The 23,406-nt window shown below is 51.3% G+C and overlaps 1 protein-coding gene across 3 annotated transcripts in view; it reads right to left on the minus strand.

The window, feature by feature from the left end:
- Positions 1-6,943: 6,943 nt before the first annotated feature.
- MYO18B (myosin XVIIIB) overlaps positions 6,944-23,406 on the minus strand; it is a 212,530-nt gene continuing 196,067 nt past the window's right edge. For all 3 annotated transcript variants that reach the window (XM_029224307.1, XM_029224312.1, XM_029224320.1), the window contains 2 exons: positions 9,388-10,585; positions 6,944-7,152 (listed from right to left, as the gene is read on the minus strand). In XM_029224307.1, the coding sequence (XP_029080140.1) occupies positions 9,400-10,585 (1,186 nt within the window). In that variant the 3' untranslated portion in view covers positions 6,944-7,152; positions 9,388-9,399. The remainder of the gene's footprint in view (positions 7,153-9,387; positions 10,586-23,406) is intronic.

Raw genomic sequence — 23,406 nt, forward strand, 5'->3', positions numbered from 1 at the left:
GCTCAAGTCCATGAGTGATTGTAAAGTGCAGGAGAGGTTCCAAGTGCTTTTTCATGCATCCGTCTGTTTAATTCTCACAACCAACCTTTGCCCTAGTTTTAGTCTTAGCCCAGGCTCCCGAGGAAATAAACCTGGGGCAAGGTTTAAACATTTGTTATGTTACTGGAAGGTACAATCTCAGGGCAGTGAGCCTGAAGGAGAGGGAAGGGAAGGCAGGAAAGATAAGCTACAAGGTCAGTCACACGTTCTGGCCACGGTGGTTGCTGGGCTCCATGGTCTGTCTCTGTTAGAATGCACAGGAAAACTGCCTGGCATGGTCCAACAGAGGGAGGGGTGGAGAGGGAGCGTGTTCTCCAGTCCTTCACGCCCCCTCTCACAGGTGAAAGTGCTCTCCAGGGTGATCCCCTTCTGGAGTGGTAGGAGGAGCCACAGAGCCTGGCGTTTGGCTCTCTGACCTGCATGTATGTTGCTGTAATAGTAGCTGCAATTCAGACAGCAGCTGAGGGTCCAGGAGATTGATGGGGCCAAGAGAACAAGAGAAAGCTTGGGAGATGGATCCAATCCAATCGCTGCTATCCTGCCTTTGTCGTTGGGAAACTGAGGCATCGAGAGAGTAAAGAGCTCACCCCACCATGCCTCCAGCAGTCCTGACACACAGTGAGAAGAATGTGGACCCCTTGGGGCTGCAGAGAAAGCAAGCATGTGGACCTAAATCTCTGAGGCAAGAATGTGAAGATGCCATCAGGATTCTCTAGTACACTCTGGGTTATCCACAGTCAACCCAAAGGCTGAATTAGCCTTGAATCATTTCTCTCCAGCTCCAAGAAGCAGCAAGAAGCGAAGGGAAAAACACTAGGTTCAGGTCTGCTCCCAATTTGCTGCGTGACTTTGGGCAATAGATGCTCGCTCTCTGGTCCTGTTTCTCCACATGAAAAATAATGTGCCAGTCCAATGCACTGGTACCAGCGAGGCCCCTCCAGCAGTGTCTGCTCCTCGGCTACAGAGAACATCCCTGCATGCCCCTCCCTGCTTGTCCCTGCCTTCCAAACTCACCTTAGAGATTCCCACGCACAGGTACAGTGGGAAACAGTCCAGGGACCATAAGCCATGGCACCCACCCAGCTCTGACTGAGATACCCAATGAGCCATCAGCAGCAAGAATAAATTCAGTTACCTCTCTCTCTTCGGGAGAAGACACATTTAAATCTATCTGATGGCTTCTTGGGCCATGGCAATTAGGTATAAGTCACTCAACCCATCAGGCATGAAATTGGGTTCCTTCAAAGACGGGAGAGAGGCTGGGCATCCATGGAGCCAGCCCCCCATTCCACCCCACCTTTGAGGGAGGTTGCTTGAGATTGGAGCTGGCAGCAGAGGTGATCGACTGCTAGGGCGGGGCCCTTGCTCAGTGTGTCCCTGCCTGTGACAGAGCTGGAACCCCCTTTTAGCCTTTCCCCAAACCAGCTAGACGACCAGGCCACGAGACTGGCAGGAGGCCACTGAACCTGAACCAGGAGTCAGGAACTCTGAACTCCAATCCCAGCTCCTTCACTGCTCACTTGGTCAGTCACTTGGTTTTGCAAAGCCTCAGTTTCCCCATCTGTAAAATGGGTGCACTAGCCCTTGTCCTCATGCTTCTGTGAGCCAGACAAGCTTTAAAAATTAGTGTCTCAAAAAAAAAAAAAATTAGTGTCTCTTCTTCCAACCAAAGGAGTTTAGAAAACTGCTCGAGGTCACAGTTTAAAAAATGGCGAAGATGGGAATAAATCCAAGCCTGTTCCAAGAGTCTGGGCCCCATTACCTCCCAGGTGGAGCAGGCAGGGCCAGCTTAGTTCTGCCAGAGGGAGATGGTGAAGGTGAAGCCATATGATCCATAGACCTGTTCTACCAGTTGACCTTGTAGAAAAGCACTATCTACACTGCCAAGCTTGGCCCATGGTATTATCATCAAGGATGCCTGGGTTTGGAGTCAGAGCTCTGGGTTCAAATTCCAGCTCCCCTTGTCACCACTCACGTCCTCTATGAGCCTCAACACCTGATTTGGGGTGGGGGATCCCCTACTCTCTCATTTCCACCTTCTGCCTGACCCCTTGTTTGTTTCCCTCTCCCCACATGCTGAGCGATGAAGAACTGCTGTTTATTGGATTGTTCAGAGTCAGCTGCAGTCACTGGACTCAGCTGACCGAGGGCGAGGCCACTGTGCCTTAAAGGATCGCGTCCCCCAGCCTCCTTCCACCTCTGGCTGGGGGCAGGGCCAGGGCCAGGGCAAGGACTTTGGGCAAATGCAGCTGTGTCTCCCCCTCCCCTCTGCGCCAGCCTGAGCGGGAAGACCACAAACTTGAGATGATGGGGGGTGGGGGATGGAGAGGCTTAAATAAGCCACTGCCCTGAGCTCTGCACGCTGAAGGCATGTGCGTGAGCAGGATTTTGCCCAGGGCTACCGAGCCTTCGTGCAGCTACTTACAAAGCAGCTTTTCGAGTCATTTAAAATGTTTTCTTGCAGGTGTAGAACACATGGCGTGATTGACAGGGCCGAGACCCCCAACACCGCTTCTTAGCAGTGATGTTTGAGTGCCACCCAGCACAGTGGCTGGCTCCTTGCAGACATACAAGGAGTGGGAGTGGCAATGGTTCTTAACAAAGGGTGACAAGGTCACTGCCTCACCTCATCACCGGGCCTGCTGCCTAGCATCTGTCCCTGAGCTCTGAAGGTTGCTGACAGGTAAATAAGCAATCGGTTCTGGTGGGAACCCAGCCGAGGCTGCCCATCACTCTTGGAAGACAACAGTGGGAGCTCTGCCAGGCCATTCATCACATCTGGAGCTGCCGAGGCTACATCCAGCATCCTCCAGCACCCACGTCCCCCAGCTGCCACAGTCTTCCCTCGCCTGTTACAATCCTTGGGATTGGGAAAGGATGCAAAACCACAGTTCCTCGGCCCTGAATGGTGCAGACAGCCAGGGGGCTTGGGACAGGGCTGGGTCTCTCTTGGCTTGGGGAGGGCTCTGGGCAGGGCTGGGATGGGACGGACATGGGAGGATGACCTGGAGCAGGTAGGCTACTGAAGGGCCATCAGGTGAGCGGGCCCAGCCGATGGATATATCCCCAGTTTATTACCTGTCTCCTGCAGTAAGCCACAAGCTTCACAAAGGTAGGCCCTCTGGCCATCCTAGTCTCGGCTTTCTCTTCAGTGCCCTGGACATGGGGTGGTAGAAAGATTAATAAATATTGATTAAACCAGAAAATGTTAATTGAGTTCTGAACTCAGATCTACCTTTGTCTTGGGACAGGTCTTTTCCATCTCTGAGCCTCCGTTTCCTCACTTGTAAAATAACCTTGAGGCTTTCTTCTAGTCCTGAGAGTCCAGGCTTGTTTCAAGACCGGGTCCTGCTGCTAAAAATGGCCCCGGGGCCCGGAAACAAGAGGGAACGTTTGGGGCGGCCACTCAACCCACCTGGATGTGAGACCTGCAACACCCTCACCTTTGAAGTGACTTTGGTTATGATGTCAGGGAAACCACACAGGGCACAGCTGTGCAGATGGAGCCTCTGAGTCGGGCACCAGGGAAAAGTGTTTCTGAGCCCAAAGATCAGTGGTGCCACTGTGGAGCGCGGGCTATGTGCCAGGCACTGTGCTAAGTGCTTCCTGAGCATTTGATTTTTCACGGGATGCTGGGAGGCTGGTACCAGTTCTAGACTCATTGCACAGATGAGTAAAGGAGGGCCCAGAAAGAGGTGAACTGACCGAGGTCATGCGCGGATGGAAAGGCAGAACCCAGGGCATGAGCCATTTAGTTACCCTGGGTAGCAGAAGTCGGAGAAGTGAAGGCTTGCACGATGCTTACTGCACTGGGTCCTGGGCTGAGCTCGATGGGACACCAGGATCCACGCTAGAACTTCTGGAGTGAGCTTGCAGGGAGGAGGACTCAGCTGGGTCAGAATCTCCTGCATCAGGGTGTGTTGGGTTGGGGGATTCGAGAGGCAGGGGGACAGTGGTTATCTTCTAGAATGCTGAATTGATTTCTAACAGCATCTTCAGGATTTCTGTTTCCTGATGCACGATGAGGAAAGCTTTGCTGTTGTTATCTGGGTTTAATTTTTTTGAATGCATCACTCAACGACTGAAGAAAAATGATGGCTTTCTTCCTTTACCAAAAGGTACTCTGTAAAATAAATGTCCAGAAAAATTTTAACAGGAAACTTACGAGATAATTTCATCTTTATTTTCCTTTATACCACTTCTCACTCTCTGACAACATATTTATTTTCTTGCTCATTGTCTGTCTCCCCGGCGAGGATGTTGCCTCCAGAAAAGCAGGGGGCGCTGCACCTGCCCTCCATGGATCCCCCGTGTGGGGAACAGTGCCTGGTGCCTAGCAGGTGCTCAACAAATATTGGCTGGGTAAGTAATCCTGCTGGCACAGGAGGAGAAGCACATGGAAACACACAGGTTCCAGGCCCTAAAAATGTCTGCAAAACTCCAGTGCCAGGAAGCCAGTGAGAATCTCTATTCCGGATTTCCACTATTGCTTTTGTTTGGGGACCAAGCTGGGAGTTTGGGACATATTTATCTGATCACTACATTAATAATAATGATCATTATTAATAAACTAACTGGTCACCTTCTGTGGCATAGCATGTGCTATGGGCTGAATTATGACCCCTACAAAATTCATATGTTGAAGTCCTAACACCCATAACCTCAGGTGACTGCATTTGGAGATGGGCCTTTAGAGATGTGACTAAGTTCAAGTGAGGCCCCTGGGCTGGGCCCTAATCCACTCTGACTGGGCTCCTTTATAAGACGAGGGAATCTGAACACAAAGAGAGACACCAGGGATGCATGGGCACAGAGGAATGACAACGTGAGGACACAGCAAGGAGGCGGCCGTCTGCAAGCTAAGGAGTGAGGCCTCAGAAGCCAGACCTGCCAACACCTTGGTCTTGGATGCCAGCCTCCAAAACTGGGAGAAAATGAATTCCTGTTGTTTAGGCACCACGCCCACCCCCAGCCTGTGGTATTTTGTTATAGCAGCTCTAGCAAACTAGTATAGCCTGCTACACTCTCCCATGCCCAAATCCCATTAGATTCCAATAACTATTCCCACCGTTGAGATGAGGAAACTGAGGCCCAGTGAGGGAAGTGGCTTTTCCAAGGCTCCATGGGTTCCACCGGAGGAAGACACAGGGCTGTGTCTGCTCCCATCCTTACCCCACACCCAAACGTCGTCAAGCTTTTGAACAGCACCCTCTTCCTTGCCAGGACCTCTGATTCCCTGCAGAGATCTCGGATGTCCCCTCCACATGCCCCAGCTCTCTCCGGTGAGCTGAGGCCACTCCTGTGCATGGCAGGCTGGTGGGGGATGTTCCTTAAATACATATAAATATATGATGTATTTGTCTACAGACTCACCAAGTGGGAGAACGCTCCTGCATCTGAGAAAACACAGTCCACTCTTCCACCGACTCTCTCTGCCAGAGAGACGGGCAGATGGTGAGGTCTTCCAGGGAGGGCATCCAGTGAATTTCCTTCCTGCCCCATCTCTCCTCCCCTTCCCAGTTCTACCCACAACCTCTGGCGAGGATGGTCAGAGCTGAGATCTCCCCTTCTTGGGGTAAGCGCCAACTGGTAAGTTGTTATGGCTTGAATTGTGTCCCCCACCCGCTCCCAAGATACCCGAACCCCCAGGAGCTCAGAGTGTGACCTTATTTGGGGATAAGGTCTATGCACAGGCAATCAAGTAGAGGTTAGGGTTGATTGACTGTGACTATGACTGTGTCCTCATAAAAGGAGGAAATTTGGACACAGAGACAGACATGCACAGGAGGAAGACGGCTACATGTAAGCCAAGAGAGAGTCCCTTAAGGTACTCCAAAGGAACCAACCCTGCCAACATCTTGATTTTGGAATTCTAGCCTCTAAAACTTCAAGATAGTAAGTTTCTGTTGTTTAGACCATGCAGTTTGTGGTGCTTTGTTATAGCAGCCCTAGCAAATTAACTCACCGGTGATCCCAACAGGACTTTCCTTCCTGATGGCAGCTGTGACTGGCTGTGCCAGAGGGGCCCTAGGAATAGAGGCACATGTGGGGTAGGACGTGGAGTCTGTGCCAGTGGGAACTTAAGGAGAAGTAGCATTGGCTACCTGAATGTGGGCATAAGCTAGTTCTGTCTTTGTAAATAGGAAAAAATAAGTGGATCTATCTCTTGGGACTTTATAAAGTTGGAGTGAGATGCACTGTGTAAAATGCCTAGCACGGTGGTCAGTACACCGTATGTGATCAATAAACATCAGCCTATAGTTTTAGGATTATTGACACTTCAAGGATGTTTGATAAAGCAGGTGTCCAGGCTGTAAGTGTGCCATTGCGAGTGTAGTTTTTGGTACACGTGCATAGCTGTCTGTGCATGGTAGTCTGTGTATGTGAGGTGTACGGGGGACTGTGGGAACAGATGGTCACAAGTTCTTGAATGTTGCTGTGGGCGGACATTTGTAGAGATGCATATATGTCAGTGTGTCCCAGGTATTCAGGGTGTATGAGCCACTGACTTGTTCCGTGGTTCATTTGCTCGTTCAGTCACTCATTCATCAAAATTTCTTGAATGCCCGCACATCTACACACAATGTAGATATGTAAATAGACAAGGGAAATATGATAGAAGCATGGGAATTAAGGGAGAATAGAGAAAGAGCATTTGTTTCAGCTTGATGTATCAGGGAAGACTTCCTGGAGGAGGTGACATTTGAGCAAAACTTGGCCAAGAGAGCAAGGCCATTGCATGTAGACACACAGGGAAAGAAATAGCAGTGTGCACCCGAAACTACAAACAGTTTGCATTGGTCCCCTTCCTCGGAACCCTTCTACCCCAAGGTGCACACCATCAATCCTCCAGAGTCCTAGGTAACATGATCATAGAACAGAGAGAAAACCCAGATGCCAAGAAGCCAACACTTTATTTGGTACAGACCTAGCATGCTGGGAGCCCCACGCCCCACGGGATGTGCCTCTGCTGCCCCCCCCCCCGGCCTCTTGAGGGCGGCCACACTGGCTGTGGACTCGGGGCCCCCGGGGAGGCCTGGCTGGTCTTTGTCTCTCTCTCCAGAACGTCATGGAGTCGGGAAGTCTTCAAGGAGGGCAATGTGTCACAGGAGGCTGGAAACAAATGCAGGTCAGAGCTGAGAAATGGGGCCTGGGGAGTGTGTTTTGGTGGGTGGAAGCCCCTGGAGCCCATATTCCCAGGTGGCGTTACTGCAGCGATGTGCTGAGTGGAATGAGATAGGAGGGGGCAGAAGGGAAATGAGTGGAGGGAGCCTGAAAGACATCCTGAAGGGCCACCATTTCCAAGTGCAGGTACCTGACATGCACTGTGGCCGCTGTGGCAGTGCTCTGGGCTGGGGTCTCTGATTCACATGCCGCTCACAATGCTACTTTGGGTAGTTGGCATTATTACCCCCATCTTCCAGCTGAGAACACAGACGCTCAGCAAGCCTGCATCGCTCGGCAGTTACAGGGAAGAACTGAGCTCTGGGGGCTTGAGTGGTTCCGAATCCCGTAACACATTTGTATAATGGGCAATGGAGCTGTATTGTCGAGCTCAAGACTACAGCGTGCAAGTCAAAGGTGGAGGAGATTTTTAGGCAGGTGCTCCGTTATCACAGCGAGCGTTGCTGGGAGGGGGGAAGGGGAGCTGAGCTTTAAAAAAAAAATGGCAGAGACAAGATGTTCTGTGACGATGTCTGCTAAGCACTGTTCCCCTTCGGGACGTGTGCCCTTTACTTGGCCTTTGAAACTGCGTTCTGTGTCCCCGAGAGCATAATAATGTAAATGAATATCAGATCTCTCCTCAGTAATTGAGAGCAGAGAGAAGGCCATGTTAAGTCAATTTAATTTGCTCTGATACAGTCCAAGCCCATCTCCGTGGAAGGGGCAATGGCTTTTTGATGGGCTGAGGGTGACTCTCAAAGTGACAGGACGTGCGGCTTGTTTGGGTCCAGGAGGCCTCTGGAAGGAGGGCTGGCGGCTGAGCCAGGTGTGGGCTGAGCACGACCACTTGACCACCTGAGCCTTGAGCCGCTGCGAGTTCTGAGCTTCAGTGACGCGGAGATTTACGGACACCGGGGTGGGGGACCCGCCACTGGGATGTGGGTTTGCATCGCATCTGAACCCAGAGGGAGGCTGTAACTCCCCCTCCGCTGCTTCCTGGCCTGCCTCATGGGGCTTTGCATTTCAGTCGGGAGCTGTGAAGTGGAAGACTCAGTGCCCTGGAGTCTGAAACATGCCCTACGAGGTGCAGTCAGGGGCCAGCCTGGCCTCAGGGCAAAGAGCACTGGACTGGGAGTCAGGGTGGCTGGGTTGGTGGCAGACTCACTGGGTGACCTTGATCTTGAGGTCCTCCTCACTTGCCCAAGAGTGAGGTTGGAGTCTGTGAGTTCCAACCCCCCCTTTAGATGTATAATTCTAAGCTCTGCCTCAGTTTGCCCTCCATAGAGGCAACCCCTTTAAAGACCCAGCTCCATCAGTGTGGCTCTGAGTTTACTCACAAAGAGGCCTGGAATAAGTACCTAAGAAAAAGTATCACCAACAAAAGTGTGGGGACTCTGGAGATTCGAATCCCAGTTCTGCCTGGGTGATTCTGTACAAGTGCCTTAACCTATATGATTCTCAGTTTGTCAACCTGTAGAATGGGAATAAATCATACTCACCACCTCTTGGGGTAACTGTGGGCACCAAATGACTGCCTGATAAACACATTCAATCAACTGGAGCTGTTATTAGCAACGAACGTCTCTTCCTACCTTTACTGCAGAGAAGTGTCAGGATCGGGACGGGAGGGGAAGGCAGAGGGAAGCACTGCTGCTCCCACGGTGTCGCTCTGGGATCTCTGTACTTGTCTCCTCCTCCCCCTTCTTGGGCCCCAGTTTCTCTTTACACATTTAATGCAAGAGTTGGACTTCACTAACGTCAAGGCCTCGTCTACGCTAGCCTGACCCTCCCCCCATCCACCCGGGCTCTCCCGTCACTGTGTGGACAGATGCCTCCATGGCTCCCCCAGCACCAGGGGAGAGGAGCGCTGGAAAGAGAACAGGACAAGGGTGGGAAAACTTTAAAAGCCCAGCGCCTCCTTCAGCACCCTCTCCGCCCCCCATGGGACCCTCACACTTTCTGATGGGCCTGTATTTTCAAGAGCAGAGAAACCGGTGGCACCTAGTGAGGGCTTCTGGTAACTTTTGCATTTACCAGGAACACATTATTTGCATAAATAGCAACACATCATTTCAGTGAAAACCTAAAAGCAGTAGCAGCAACCGGTTGCCTCCAGGCTGCCAGACCTGGGTGGACCACCTCGTTTCATCCCCCCAGGAGGACAGGCCAGCCTGTTGCTGTTACCTGAGCGGGTTCCTACTTCTGTAGGTATTTCTTCATGATGCTCTCAACATCCTCCTCTTTCCTCCCTGTCCCCGGCTCTCTGATCTCAGGGGATGTTCTCTCACCACCGTCACCCTCCAGCCGTGGGATTCTTGGCCGACTCTTGATGCTGTCGGCGCTTTTGAAGGACACGATGGAGCTGGAGGAGGAGGATGAGTCGGAGAGGTGAGCAGGGTCCTCCTTGGACTCCGGGCTCTTTTTCAAAACGGTGGTGATCCCTGAGACAAAGCCCCCGTCGGCCTCTTCTGTCTCAAAGTGGACGCTTGAATGCTGTGAACTGTCTTGCCCATCTTTGGCTGCTCGGGCCAAGGACGTAGGTGTCTCCGGCTTCCGGATGGCCGGGAGGAAGTCATCGAAACCCACTTGGGTCTTGCGTTCATAGTTGAGGCTCGGGACCTTCCAGCTGAATGGGTCGCTGCCCAGAGGGTCCCCCATCAGGTGTGCAAACTGGCGGTTCTGGAAGACAAGCGGCTCCTTCCCGAGGTCCGGACAGCCCGCATCTTCCAGCGAGGACTCCAGACAGCGCCTCCGCGGGCGCAGCGTGGGTGACAAGAACGAGCCCTTAAGCGCCGTCGGGGAGCTCGGGGTCCTCCACGAGCCAGGCCCCGATTCCAGGAGGGACTCGCAGGAACTGAAGCGGGTCTTCAGCTTCTCGGGCGGTGGGCTGGGACCCCCCACGCTCTTCGAGGAGATGCACTTCAGGCTGGTGGACCGCAGGAGCCCGGCCGACGCATCCAGGGGTGACTCGGCCCCAGCCCTCAGAGCCAGAGCGCCCTCGTTGCTGCTGGTCCTGGCCCTCCGCAGCGTGGACGCCCCGGTGGTCTGGTAGATGGGGAGGGTGGGCCAGTCCTCCAGGCCCAGCGGCGACCCCCGGCCCCTCTGCGCTCTCTTCCTCCGGAGCCCTTCCACGAACTCCGACAGGGCAGCCGATGGGCTGGGCAGCTTGTCCCTGGGCCGCGGGGACACGTCTCCACTCCAGGAAGACGGGGAGGAGGACAGCGCGCCCGACCTCTCCGGGGGCTTTCTCTGGACGCCACACTCTTCGCTGTCCCCGAAGTGGCCGTACTTTCCTCGGCGGAGGGAGAGTGGGGACGCGGCCTTGTCCCCCCAGGTCCTGCCGTGGGCGTCCTGGGCCCCGTCGCTGGCCTCCTCCTGGATCCTGCGCCAAGAAGAAACCCGCCGTCAGCGGACACCGTGCCATCTCCACAGTCGACGCGACTGAGTCCCAGAGCGCGGGCACTAATACTATTTTTCTTTGGAAATGCTGACCCCACCTGCACCCTCCAACGAACCATACGATTGAATGCGCAGACTCAAGCCGTGCAAATGATTTCTTGTCGCTTTCTGAAATGCAATTTCTGTCTATAATTAAACCTGACTAAGTACGTTTCAGTAGGTTAAAACTGCACCTCTGAGGGATGACTCAGATTTACGAGGCATCATCTCTGACATGATAAGACCTATCACCACACAGTCTGCTGTGAAATAGGTAATTTGCTTCTTGAAGACTCAGGGGCACCTACAGGAGGTTATTTATTTATTTATTTAGGGCCAAGCCCGGAGGACAGCCCCACCAAGCAGAGCCTGCTGGAGCCAGTGACCCACATATGCGCCTGAACGAGATGCTCCGTGACACCCGACTGTTTCATGGGATGCGGGTGGGATTAAAAACAAACAAACAAACAACAAAAAAAACGGTCCTTCAAAAGGGAAACAGCTCCATCAAATCATCTTGAAACCAAGACTATACACGAGAGGACAGACGCTTTCTATTCTGGGACTGCCAGGCAGAGGCATTTTGCAGCAGCTGAGCCAAAACCACTGCCTCTGAAGAGTGGGAATCTCACAGTGGGGCAAAATTATAGGCTGTAAGACGAAAAGCAGGGCTTAGAGGAGAGAGACTGGAATCCATCCACTGTTCTTTAAAAAAATAAAATCTATTTGTCCTCCCTCTAAGACAAGCGACCTCCTTCCCAGACAACAGCAAAGCTGTAATTTACAAAAAAGCAAGAAGGGGCGCCAAATGTCAGAGTTTGGGCGTGGCAGCCGGGGCCAGGGCTCAGCCTGAAGAAGGTGGGAGCGATGGTGATGCAGGTTCCCGTCGTCAGCCCCTGCTTGCTGCTCTGTCACGACAGGAAGGATTACAGGAGCCAGCCTCCTACACATAAAGGTTGGAATGCTGGCACAAGACCGAGGAAGGTGTCCTGCTCACCACAGTCTGATTATCAGCATTTCCATCCCCTGACCATGTAGGATAGTTTAGAGGGAAAAGAGCTGACCACAGTGACCCAAAGGGCTTTTCAGTCTCAGAAGGAGCCAAGCCCATGGCCCCTGGAGGTGATGTCAGGAGTGGAGAGGAGAGTACAGATAGGGTAGGGGATTGGGATCTTTTTCAGGGACCTGGGTAGGGACCTAGGCACTGCCTTCCTGACCTCCCACCAGCCCATAAGCCTCCCCTTCTGATGCTAGCAGGAGCCTCCCCTGACCCAGGACCCTGGCGATAATACTCTGTGAAAAGGTTCCCTGAGTGACAGGCACAGGACTGGCTGCGCTCATCTGTCCCTCCTCACGCCCTAGGTCAGCTAGGTGGAGAGGACCAATGTCACAGTATGGGGGCAGTGAGGAGACCACGAGATGGGCCCCAAGGTAGGCGTGTCGACGCGCTGCCTCCATCACGCACTGTCCTCACTATCCTTAGTCTTCCAGGGGGCTCAGGCTCCCGACCCCCTCCCCAACCTCCTGTCTTGTGAGTTAGCCCCTGGCTCACTCTGCTGCAGCCACATGGGTCTCCTGGGACAGGCCACGCTCTTCCTGCCTCCGGGGTTTGCATTTGCTGTTCCCTTCGTTGGATGCACTCCTTCCCCCTCCTCCTAGCCCAGGTCACCGTCCTGATCTCACAGGGAGATCAAGGGGAGGGAAGAAAAGCCCTGGGCCCCATGCCGGGCACCTAGCTCCTCAAATAATGGTTAACAGTTATGATTAATAATAATCGATAATGAATGGCTATTAATCATCAATAATTAGTCGTTAGGGCTCATTACGATTACTACTAACAACCTCTGGGTCTCTGGAGCCTAACCCACCACTGGGCTCCACGAAAGCCTCACGTGACGTCCCAAGAGGAGTGGGCAGGAGAATGAACGGGCAGGTGACCCTGCGTCCCATCACTCCCGGCAAAGGCTGGCCCCCATGTGCTCAAACAAAAGCCTCGCAATTTGCCCAGAGCAGCTGCTCCCTTCCTGTTTCTTGCCTGTCACCTTCCATCTCCGTCACAGCTGGACGCAGGCTAGGAAGGGAGCTGGAGAGCTCCTGTGTGATTACCTGAAGGGGTGTTTGTCAACATCATCACTTTAGAATCGCTCCCCTAACACATGGCAAGATGGCATTCACGTGCCTTTCTCTTCTTCATCTTTTTTTTTTTTTTAATAAACAGCTTGGAGCTGCCAGGGGCACTGGGCTGCCGCAGAGCTGACAAAAGTCATTTCCGTCCTGTCTTGGCCCTGAAAGGAGGCGGACGTGATGAATGTGTCTTGGGCGCTCAGTCTCCGCCATCATCTGTCATGTGGGGATGGCAGCACCCAGGGCTCCTGCTGCCGGGCCTCCCGGGACTCTGCCATCCCACTCGCCCCAGCTCCCCTCTGGCTGCAGAGGCCGAGACAGGGAGGGAAGAGAAGCTACAGGAGGAGAGGGTGGAGTGGGGGGAGGAGAGGAAGCAGGGGAAAAGGGCAGAAGGAGAGGAGGGTGGGGGAACCCCAGCTCTCCAGCCTGTGCTGTTGAGACCCTGCCGAGTCTCATCTCTACACCCTGACTCGGCACTGTGCCCAGCACACAGTAGGTGCTCAGTAAGCGTTGTCGAACTGAGTCAAGTCTCCCTTGGAAATCAAGTCTCCGAGGAAGAGAGAGTAGGTAGGATGAGGAAAGTGGAGGAGGGGCAAAGAGAAGTGGGGAGAAGTAGAAGCAGGACCAACAAGAGAGAAGGTGAAGTGAGAACGGATGGGGGAATGGAGAGGAAGAGACCGGTGGCGATGGAGGTGGCGAAGGAAGAGGGAGGCTGAGGGCAAGGCCAGGGGGACAGAGGGGAGGGCCGCAGGTGGGGTGTGGGCTGGCAGCTGAGGGCCGGCCTTCCTCATCTCTGACCACAAGGTGGGACAGGCCGGGGCACACGAAACCGTCAGCAGCCCAGGAGTGGGGTCTGCAGGTCGCAGCCCATGTGTGCTGCTGTCCAGGCGCAGAGGACACAGGCTCGCTGGGCTGGAGCCGTGGGGGACCTCGGCTGGGCCAGAGCAGCGGAGATGTGCCTGCCTTCCCCAAGGCCCACAAGGAGCAGCATCTTCCAGAAGGGACACCCGCTCAGGGCCCCCCTGGCTGCCCCCAAGTACTGACCACGGAGCCCTGCTGGGGGCCCACGTGTGGATGTCACGGGGTGGAGTGGGCAGGTCCCTCCTTCTGGAGCGGTCTGGTTGGTGCCTTCAGAGCCTCAGCTGGGGGGCTGGAAACCAGAACACAGTCCCAGCAGTGTAGACTCAGTGGGGGAGGGCAGAGTGAGGAGGGAGGGAGGGGAGATGGGGAAGCGGTGGGGGAGAAGGAGAGAAAGAGAGAAGCCTCGGTTTGGCTGAGTGCTGCCTCCTGGGTTTACCACCCAGAAATCCACCCACGCCTCTGCAGCATCTTTTTCTACTTCCTGTCTGCTCCACCACTCCAAGGGAGAAGTTTGCTGCATCCACTCCTTTCTGTGTGGAGACCGCAGAACTGAATCTGAATGCAGACGCCCTCTTGCAAGCTTCAGGGTGTGGGTACTAGCTCCGCTGTCTGGGTCACGGTGATCCTCTCCGTTTCTGCCCTGGCTCTGGACACTTCAAGCACATTCCCTTATCTTCCTCCAGGGGCCTGGGAAGACTCATTTTTTCCCCAGCTGTCCTCATGGGACGACTCAGCTCAGGTGGAACTCCCTTCCATTGGCATCGCGTGACGGATGGGTGGTGGCTAATCAAGACGTTGCTGTGCCTGCCTCAGCCAGGGAGAGATGTGATGCACAGGACGTACTCCGAGTCTCTGGGAGACGGGTGCAGACACGAGCTAGGCGGGAGCACTGTGATTCTCTGAGGAGGGACTCCAGAAACATCTTGGGAACTTTTGCACCTGCCCCTCAGTCTACCCCAACAGGAAGAGGCTTGTAGCATACCTGCCTGATAAGGAGCCAGCGGCATTCCTGGGCATCCAGCCACACAGGCTCCAGGCTGGGTCCGAAAGAGTTACCCCTGGCTGAGCACCTACTATGTGCTGGGCGCCGTGCTGCTGCCATGGATACAGGGGGGAACAAGCAGGTGGGCCACCTGCCTGCATGGAGCTGACCGCCACGTCCATTTATAACCTCGACGGCCACCCTGGGGGTTAGAAGTTGTGAGCTCCGGGCACAGTGAGGAGGGGTGGCACACACAGTTGGGAGTAGCAGAGGTGGGGTTCCAACCCCACAGCCAGCAGCACCCTTCTCTGGAAACTTCCTCCAAACTCTGTGATGAGATACAGGGTTACCAGGTAACATCTGTCCCTTGGAGTCTAGTCTGATTCTGCCACTCACTAGCCACTCACTTGCCTTGGGATAGGCACCCAACTTCTCTAGGCCTCAGTTTCTTCAGCTGTACAATGGGGGGAAACCAGGTCAACCCTGCAATGTTGTGGAGATAAGAGAGAGCTCCAGGAGGGCAAGAGTTTTTGTCTGTTGCATTCACTGCTCTATTCCTGTGCCTAGAACAGTATCTGAGCACACAGCAGGCATTCAGTAAACATCTGTTGAGTGAATGAGTGGAGTGCCAGAGCCCTAGCACATAGTAGGTGCTCACTAACTATGTGTTGGACGAATGAGTGGACCTTGAGTCCTCTGGCGCATAGTAGGCATCTGATAAATGTCCATTAAGTGAATTGATGAACAAAAGAATATACACAAATACTGTAGCTTTGTGGTATAGTCTGAAGTCAGGGAGTCTGATTCCTCCAGTTCCGTCTTTCTTTCTCTAGATCGCTTTGGTTATTTGGGGTCTTTTGTGTTTCCATATAAATTAAAAAAATTTTTGCTCTAGTTCTGTGACAAATGCCATTGATAGTTTAATAGGGATTGCACTGAATCTGTAGATTGCCTTGGGTATTACAGTCTTTTTGACAATATTGACTCTTCCAATCCAAGAACATGATATATCTTTCCATCTGTTTGTGTTGTCTTCCATTTCTTTCATCAGCATCTTATAGTTTACAGAGTAGAGGTCTTTTGTCTCCTCAGGTAGGTTTATTCCTAGGTATTTTATTCTTCTTGAGGCGATGGTAAATGGGATTGTTTCCTTAATTTCTCTTTCTGATCTTTCATTGTTAGTGTATAGGGATGCAAGAGATTTCTGTGTATTAATTTTGTATTCTGCAACTTTACTGAATTCACTGATTAGCTCTAGTAGTTTTCTGGTAGCGTCTTTAGGATTTTCTACGTATAGTATCATGTCATCTGCAAACAGTGACAGTTTTACTTCTTTTCCAATTTGGATTCCTTTTATTTCTTTTCCTCTAAGTATTGGTGGCTCACATGTATGAAGGCTTATTAGATAAATCAGGATATGATCATGCAGAAATGCTGGAATTTTTACTCTTTCTAACCTGCAAGGCTAAGAATCCGGGCTTCAGGAAGCAGACAGGCCTGGGTTCAAATCCTAGCTCTGTCCCTTACTAGCCAGGTACCTTGTGAAGCCTCGCTGTGACAGTGGGAACAGTAACTCCCAACCTCACAGAGACGACGTACGTCATCGGGACAGTCAGTACACGTGAGCGTAGTGGCCCACGCACACCTCCACCTGCCCCCAGCTCTTCATGCCAGGTGGATTCTGGTGCAATTGAACTTGCATATATATTACTTATTCATTTCAAAACATTACTACTAATAAATATATGTTTAAAATCTTAATGATTGTTTTTCAATTAACGGCCCCTCCCATCAGGTTAGAGTAGATTGAGGACCGAGGGCAGGTGTTCAAGAATAAACAATTCCTAGGTCCGAGCCTGCTCTGAGCAGCGCAGAAAAGGGGTGAGGACACCCAAGTGGTCTGCTCATCCTCAGAGCAAGCCAGATGCTGGCGCACGCGTCTCCAAGTCGGGCCGCACCCCCTCCCCTGACAGGCCATCCTGTGAATGCAGCTCCATCGTCTTGCCTCTAGTGCCTCCCACAGCAGTAGGCATTCCATGAATACTGGGTGAAGAAAATAATGCATGTACTTTGTATGTATCATCTCATCAGGATGTGGATGATCACCCCATCTTGCAGACGAGGAAACTGAGGCTCACCAGTGAGAAGCCATCTGCTCGAGGCTCACACTGCTCAGTGGCAGGGCCTGGATCTGAAGCCATTGCTTTGTCCTTCCACAACATCACACCCCCGCCCAGGTAGAAAGCTAAGAGGAAACCTCAACCACTGGAACTCATGTCTACACACATACATTGTTCAAAATCGACTGAGACACAATGAGTAAAACATAGAGAGGCCCAAGTCAGGGAGACACTGGTTTCACTGGCATTAGTCACAATCACACAATGAAAACCAGAATTCCCAGGTCTGAGTCTGAGCAGAGCCTGAGCCAACAGTAACTACAGGAAACTCGATGCAGATTTTTTGTTTTTTTTTTTCGCGGTACGCGGGCCTCTCACTGTTGTGGCCTCTCCCGTTGCGGAGCACAGGCTCCGGACGCGCAGGCTCAGCGGCCATGGCCCACGGGCCCAGCCGCTCCACGGCATGTGGGATCTTCCCGGACCGGGCACGAACCCGTGTCCCCTGCATCGGCAGGCGGACTCTCAGCCACTGCGCCACCAGGGAAGCCCTCGATGCAGATTTAATGACGCCATGAATCATCCCCAAAGACATGCTATCACCCCCCCCATTCTTCATCAACACCCTGAAATTAAAGAGGAAATTAAAAATGTATCGATGTTCTTTAACATCGAGGTCTGGATAGGAAACCAGATGTCCTTTGAAGATGGCCTGAAGGTACTGTAACCGAGTCCAACACAGCAGTTGATGGTCTACAATAGAAGCTGACACGGTGCCCAACACTGTGCCTGATGCGGTGGGAAACACGAGACATTTATTAAATCCCTAGAGCGTGCAGGTGAATTCTGCATCACGAGAGCCACTGTATATTGCGCCTTTACGCTCTGCAGACGTTATTCAATTTTATCTTCACGACGGTCCTCTAAGTCAGCAACTCTTATAATCTTCCTATTTCACAAATGAGGCTCAGGAAGGGTAAGTAATTTGTCATGGAATAAACGTGAATTTAAACTAAGGAATCCAGCTTCGGGATTCACGTGTCCTGACCACTCCACTCTGCTGCCAGCTGTTGCCTTTGCTCCACTTTACAGAGTTGGAAGTGGAGGCTCGGAGGGCAGATGGAGAGGAAGGAGCAGAGCCGAGGCTCTCACCTCGGCCTCAATGAGCATGCATCAATACGATGCTCAGCTAAGCCCCTCACAGGAGAAGACGGGCTGCCTCAGCCTTTCGGAGGGCACACTGTGGGTGTGGACACGGGATCAACCCACGCAGAAGGGTCAGCAGTGCGAGCAGCTCCAGGTACGCTGGGAACCGTGGACTGTAAAACGCGGCAGGAGGCTGGCAAGGGAGAGGTGAGGGGCTGGAGCCTGAGGGCACAGCCTTTCTGGAGGCGGCGGGGTGCGGTCAGGCTTTCGGAAGAGGGGTAGTAGGATCTGGTGGTGGGAGGGGTTGAGGAAGACACCCCAAGTAGAAGAGCCCTCCTACCAGCTGTTAGCTTATTCAGTGGTTTCTGCAAAACCCTGGACCAGCAAGGGCTGATGTCTACATTTCACAAGCAGAGACACTAGGGCTTAGAAAGGCCACTCGGCTGAAGGGAAAGGCTCGAAGCAAGGAGAAGGCCACGGGGCTGCGATGCCCAGGGAGGCCTGCTTGATGGCAAGCAGGAGAGCTGTGGAATAAGCCGCAGAGAGGGCCTCCGCCTGGTTATTTCTGGCCTGAAGGTGCAGAGACTTGAGTCAGGAAGCAGACTCTGTAAATCCCCTATATTCCTTATAGTATAATGTTTTTATGAGGCAAGATAGCTCTTAAGCCTTGCTTGCTGTTTTCTCTGATCTTAAGCAGGTACTGAGTCCTTGACACTTAAAAAAAATGACCCATTAACTGCCCTCAGTGGACACCTGCCCACGTATCTCCTGTGGGTCACCAGAATTTGCCTTGTCTCACCCACCCATTCTTACTGGTCACCAGGTACTAGGACCAGTGGGCTTTGAACAGAGTTGCCATCAGAATCATGCCTGAAACTCTACCAAAAAATCAGTTTCAATGGGGGCGGGGCGGTAAGGGGACCATTCTAGTTTAAAAGAGACTAAGGACTAATGGAAGATGTTAATAAGAGGGGAAACTGAGGGTAGGAAGACACAGACGGGGGAATATGGGCACTCTGTTCTTTCAGCTCAAGTTTTCTGTAAGTCTAAACCTTCTCTAAAAAAAGTCTATTTACTTTTTTTTTTAAGAGACAGACCCAAAGAAAGAAAACAACGAGATGCAATGAGTGCCCTTAATAGGGTTCTTCTTTCAAAAAGTACAGTGATACAACTTCAGAACAGTTGAGTTAATATGAATGTTGGTATCTTGGACGATACAGTGGATTTGTTCATTTTTTAGCTGCAATGATGGTGCACATAGCTAGGAGAAGTCCTTCTTCGCAGCATAAAGATGTGAAATTGCCTTAAGGAGAACTGTCATGATGTTTTCAACTTACTTTCACGTTGTTGGGCATAAAAAAAATGTGTTTAGATATAGACAGAAGTAGAGACGAAGGTAAAGATAGAAATAAAGTCAATATGAAAAAAAAAAACCATTGTCAAATTAAGGTGGAGGCTAGCAGAGTTGATGGTGCCCAGACACCTTCATTGCTTAAAAAAAAAAAAAAAAAAGAAGAAGAAGAAGGAGAAAGGAGGAGAGAGAGAGAGGGAAAGGGGAAGGAAAGGACACTTTACGAGTGATTCTATTGACTGATTAAAAAAAAAAAAGAAAAGAAAAGCAAACATTTTTACTCGCCCTTCAATGTTCAGCCCCACCGCAGCCACTTCCAGAAGCCTTCGCCCACCTCCCAGGCTGGGCTAGAGGTCTCCTCTGGTCCTACAACCCCTGTGCTCCTCCAGCCTCTATCCTCTAATTGTTTGCTTGCTTGTTTATAACTCCCAACAAGACTGTTAATTCTGAACTAGACTGTATTTTTCTTCTGTGAATTCCCAGGATCTAGAAGAGTCCCTTAAGGGAAGTTCGTGGAGTGGAAAGAGTGAAGGAATGGAGGAAAAGAAAGATGAGGGATTGTGGGAATGAAGAAAGAGGGGACAAAAGGCTCCATCTGCCTCATCTGGCTGCTTCATTCAGACCCCAGCAGCCCCACTTATGGGTCAGCCAAACCCACTTCTTTGAGATTAAAACCAAGAGATTCAAAACCAACTTCCAGTACACAACCTAGAGGGGATTCCTCCTATGTCGAAACCCAATCCAAAGCCTGGTTTTATTTCTAGAGAATTTTATCAACTTCAGAATTGAGAGGGAGCTGGAACCACATCTGGTTTGAACCCCTCATCGTCCCCCTGGAAAAACAGAGAAGGAGAGAGCCTCCGGGGTTCACAATCTGATGAGACGGGAAAGTACTGGCTCTCAAACTTGAGCCTGCCCTCTGATACAACCTCCACAATGTCCTGAAAGAACGAACTGGGTATGTAAAATAATCAAATCGGATTAGAGATTCAACTTGGGTTCAACAGATTTTAAATAAATTTTCAATGCTTTCTTTCGCTTTCTATGCGTAGACATTAGCTCAGCTGAGTACTGTACAATGGCAATAAGCACATGAAATCTCTGACTTCTTCATAAGAGCACCCAGCTCATCATAAAAATGCATCCTTAGGCGAGTGGAAGTTACCATCCATCCGCTCCTGCTTCTGGCCATTCAGGATCACTTGTGGAGTGCCGTGACGCCAGCTGCTGCTGACACTGAGGTGAATAAACCTTGCCTTCAGGGAGCTTATAGTCTAGAGGGGAAGGCAGTTCACCAACGTATGACTGGAGGGAAGTACGAGTGACCCTGCATGTCCTCCTGGGCACGGAAACTAAGGAAGAAATGTTTACTGAGCAAAAGGAGTAGAAAAGTCTCACTCAGCATCCAGCTTGATAGTCTAGTTTGTATCAGAGAAAACTGCTACTTAGGAAAAACAGAAAAGCTAAATTTAAACTTAAAGGCATTGGAGAGTTCAGAAAATAGGCTTATCTAAATTCAGAGCAGAAATTAGGATGGTGGTTACCTTTGAGTAAGGAGGAGGTCACGACTGGACCAGATACGAGAAGGTGTTAGGGGGCTAGCAACGGTCTGGTTTCAATTTTCGTAGTTATTACAAAGGTATGACCAATTTTTGAAAATTTCAAAAGATGCAGTTTCCAGTATGTATGTTTTGATAAGTTTACTTAACAAAAGTTTAGCTCAGTTAGAGAACCACAGACACTACAAGAATGTCCTGAACTATCCGTGATTAATCCAAATGGTTTTATGCAAACTTGCGTCTAACTTAGGTGAGCCTCAAAATTCCAGAAAGATTTGCAGATCCATCATATAAGACCTGGAGCTCTGGATAGAAAACAGCCCTCCTTCCCATGGAAGCCTGTCCAAGAGTGATGCTGGCTCCAAAGATAAACCCCGGACAGAGCCAGTCTTCTCCGGCTCCTCACTGGCTCAGGCCTTGGGTCCACGGTTAGTATGTTTGCATTGAAAATTTCCATGCTTCCAGTTTCCACATCTTGCCCACTAATCTTCTTAATACTGATAAAACTGAAAATAACCCTTTTGTCCTAGGAAGACATAAAACCAGTTTCGTGAGAGGCTCATTCATTAAGTACATTCAGGATGGATTAAAATGATCCTGAGCTTGGGGCTTCCCTGGTGGTGCAGCAGTTGAGAGTCCGCCTGCCGATGCAGGGGACGCGCGTTCGTGCCCCGGTCCGGGAAGATCCCACATGCCGCAGAGCAACTAAGCCTGCGTGCCACAACTAATGAGCCTGCACTCTAGACCCTGCGAGCCACAACTACTGAGCCCACGTGCCACGACTAATGAAGCCCTTGCACCTAGAGCCCGGGCTCCGCAACAAGAGAAGCCACCGCAGTGAGAAGCCCGCGCACCGCAACAAAGAGTAGCCCCCGCTCACTGCGACTAGAGAAAGCCCACAGCAACAAAGACCCAACGCAGCCAAAAAAAGACAAAAAAACAAACGAAAAACCCCCTATAGTCTCGACCTTTTTACTGATTCAAGCCCGCCTTATCCTACATAAAAATCCACGGGGGTTGATCAAAGGAGGATGGTGGTGTCTAAATCTTTTGCTTTTTTTTAAAAAATTTATTTATATGGTTGAGCTGGGTCTCGTTTGCGGCGCGGGGTCTTGGTTGTGGCTTGGGCGCCTTAGTTGGGGTACTCGAACTCTCAGTTGCGGCATGCACGTGGGCTCTAGTTCCCTGACCAGGGATCAAACCCCAGCCCCCTGCATTGGGAGCACGGGGTCCTATCCCCTGTGCCACCAGGGAAGTCCCTCTTTTGCTTTTAAACTAAGAACCACAAGCCAAGAGTATGGGGCTGCAAATGTTTACAGAAAGCAAATTTTTCCCTGAAAAAGGAAAAGTTGTAATGCCGTCGTTTAGCCAAATGAAAAAGCAGTTGTGTTAAATCAGTACCAAAGCAAACGATACGTACAACAGTAATTAGCGAAGATTACACAGTAATTAAAATCACGATGATTATGTGAGTGGGAATAATTTATACAATATCTCCACGCTCACACTGCAATATGGTACAAGTCCAATAGCAACAGTGCAGAGCCATGTTTGGTAATAAATTCAAATCACAGCATCTCTAATTATGTGGTGACAGATCGGTCATTGAAACTGAGGGATAAATAAAGTCTCTGACCAGGATACACACAATTTTATTTGGACTTCCCAAGGCTACCAAATGGGGATCCCAAACACTCCCCATCCCTCCCCCAACAGAAGGAGCCCCAGACCATCAGGTTCCCCCACTATATTCCAAAAATTCTTGTTCCATGCTGCTAGCAACTTGCTCTGTGATACAAGACAGTTACCCCGTCTGGCAAAGCCACACTTGGCTCTTCATATCAGCATCATCCTTCTAATCACCCTATCAGAGTGATTAGAGAGGCCATCTAACTTCCATCCACTGGTCATTTATTTGCTCAATGCATGTTTACTGAGCACCTACTATGTGCTAGACACCGTGGTGGGTGCTGAGGTAAGAAGGAAAAGAGAAAGCTTATGTCCTTAAACGGTTCACAGCCTAATGAGGGAGACAGACACCCGAACGTATGATCCTAACGTATTATGGAAAGTGCTATGGGAGAGGGAATCGTGGGGTCTGCAGAGCCACGGCAGAGGGGCATGTGACCCAGCCAGGGAGTCAACGAAGTCTCCTGAGGCAGGTGAAACTTGTGCTGAGTCACAAATAAGAGTTCATGGGCTTCCCTGGTGGCGCAGTGGTTGAGAGTCTGCCTGCCGATGCAGGGGACACGGGTTCGAGCCCTGGTCTGGGAGGATCCCACATGCTGCGGAGCAACTGGGCCCGTGAGCCACAACTACTGAGCCTGCCCGTCTGGAGCCTGTGCTCCGCAACGAGAGGCCGCGATAGTGAGAGGCCCACGCACCGCGATGAAGAGTGGCCCCCGCTCACTGCAACTGGAGAAAGCCCTCACACAGAAACGAAGACTCAACACAGCCAAAAATAAATAAATAAATAAATAAATAAATTAATTAAAACAAAACAAAACAAAAAACAAATAAGAGTTCATGAGGTTAAGAAACATGGGAAGGAGGTCCAGTCAGAGCGAAAACATGGACACAGGACCAAGGGTGGGAAACAGCACAGCGTTTGAGGGAGCAGCATAA

The sequence above is a fragment of the Monodon monoceros genome, unplaced genomic scaffold (genome assembly GCF_005190385.1).
Source record: "Monodon monoceros isolate NGI ecotype Baffin Bay Population unplaced genomic scaffold, NGI_Narwhal_1 Super_Scaffold_1, whole genome shotgun sequence".
Taxonomy (NCBI): Eukaryota; Metazoa; Chordata; class Mammalia; order Artiodactyla; family Monodontidae; genus Monodon; species Monodon monoceros.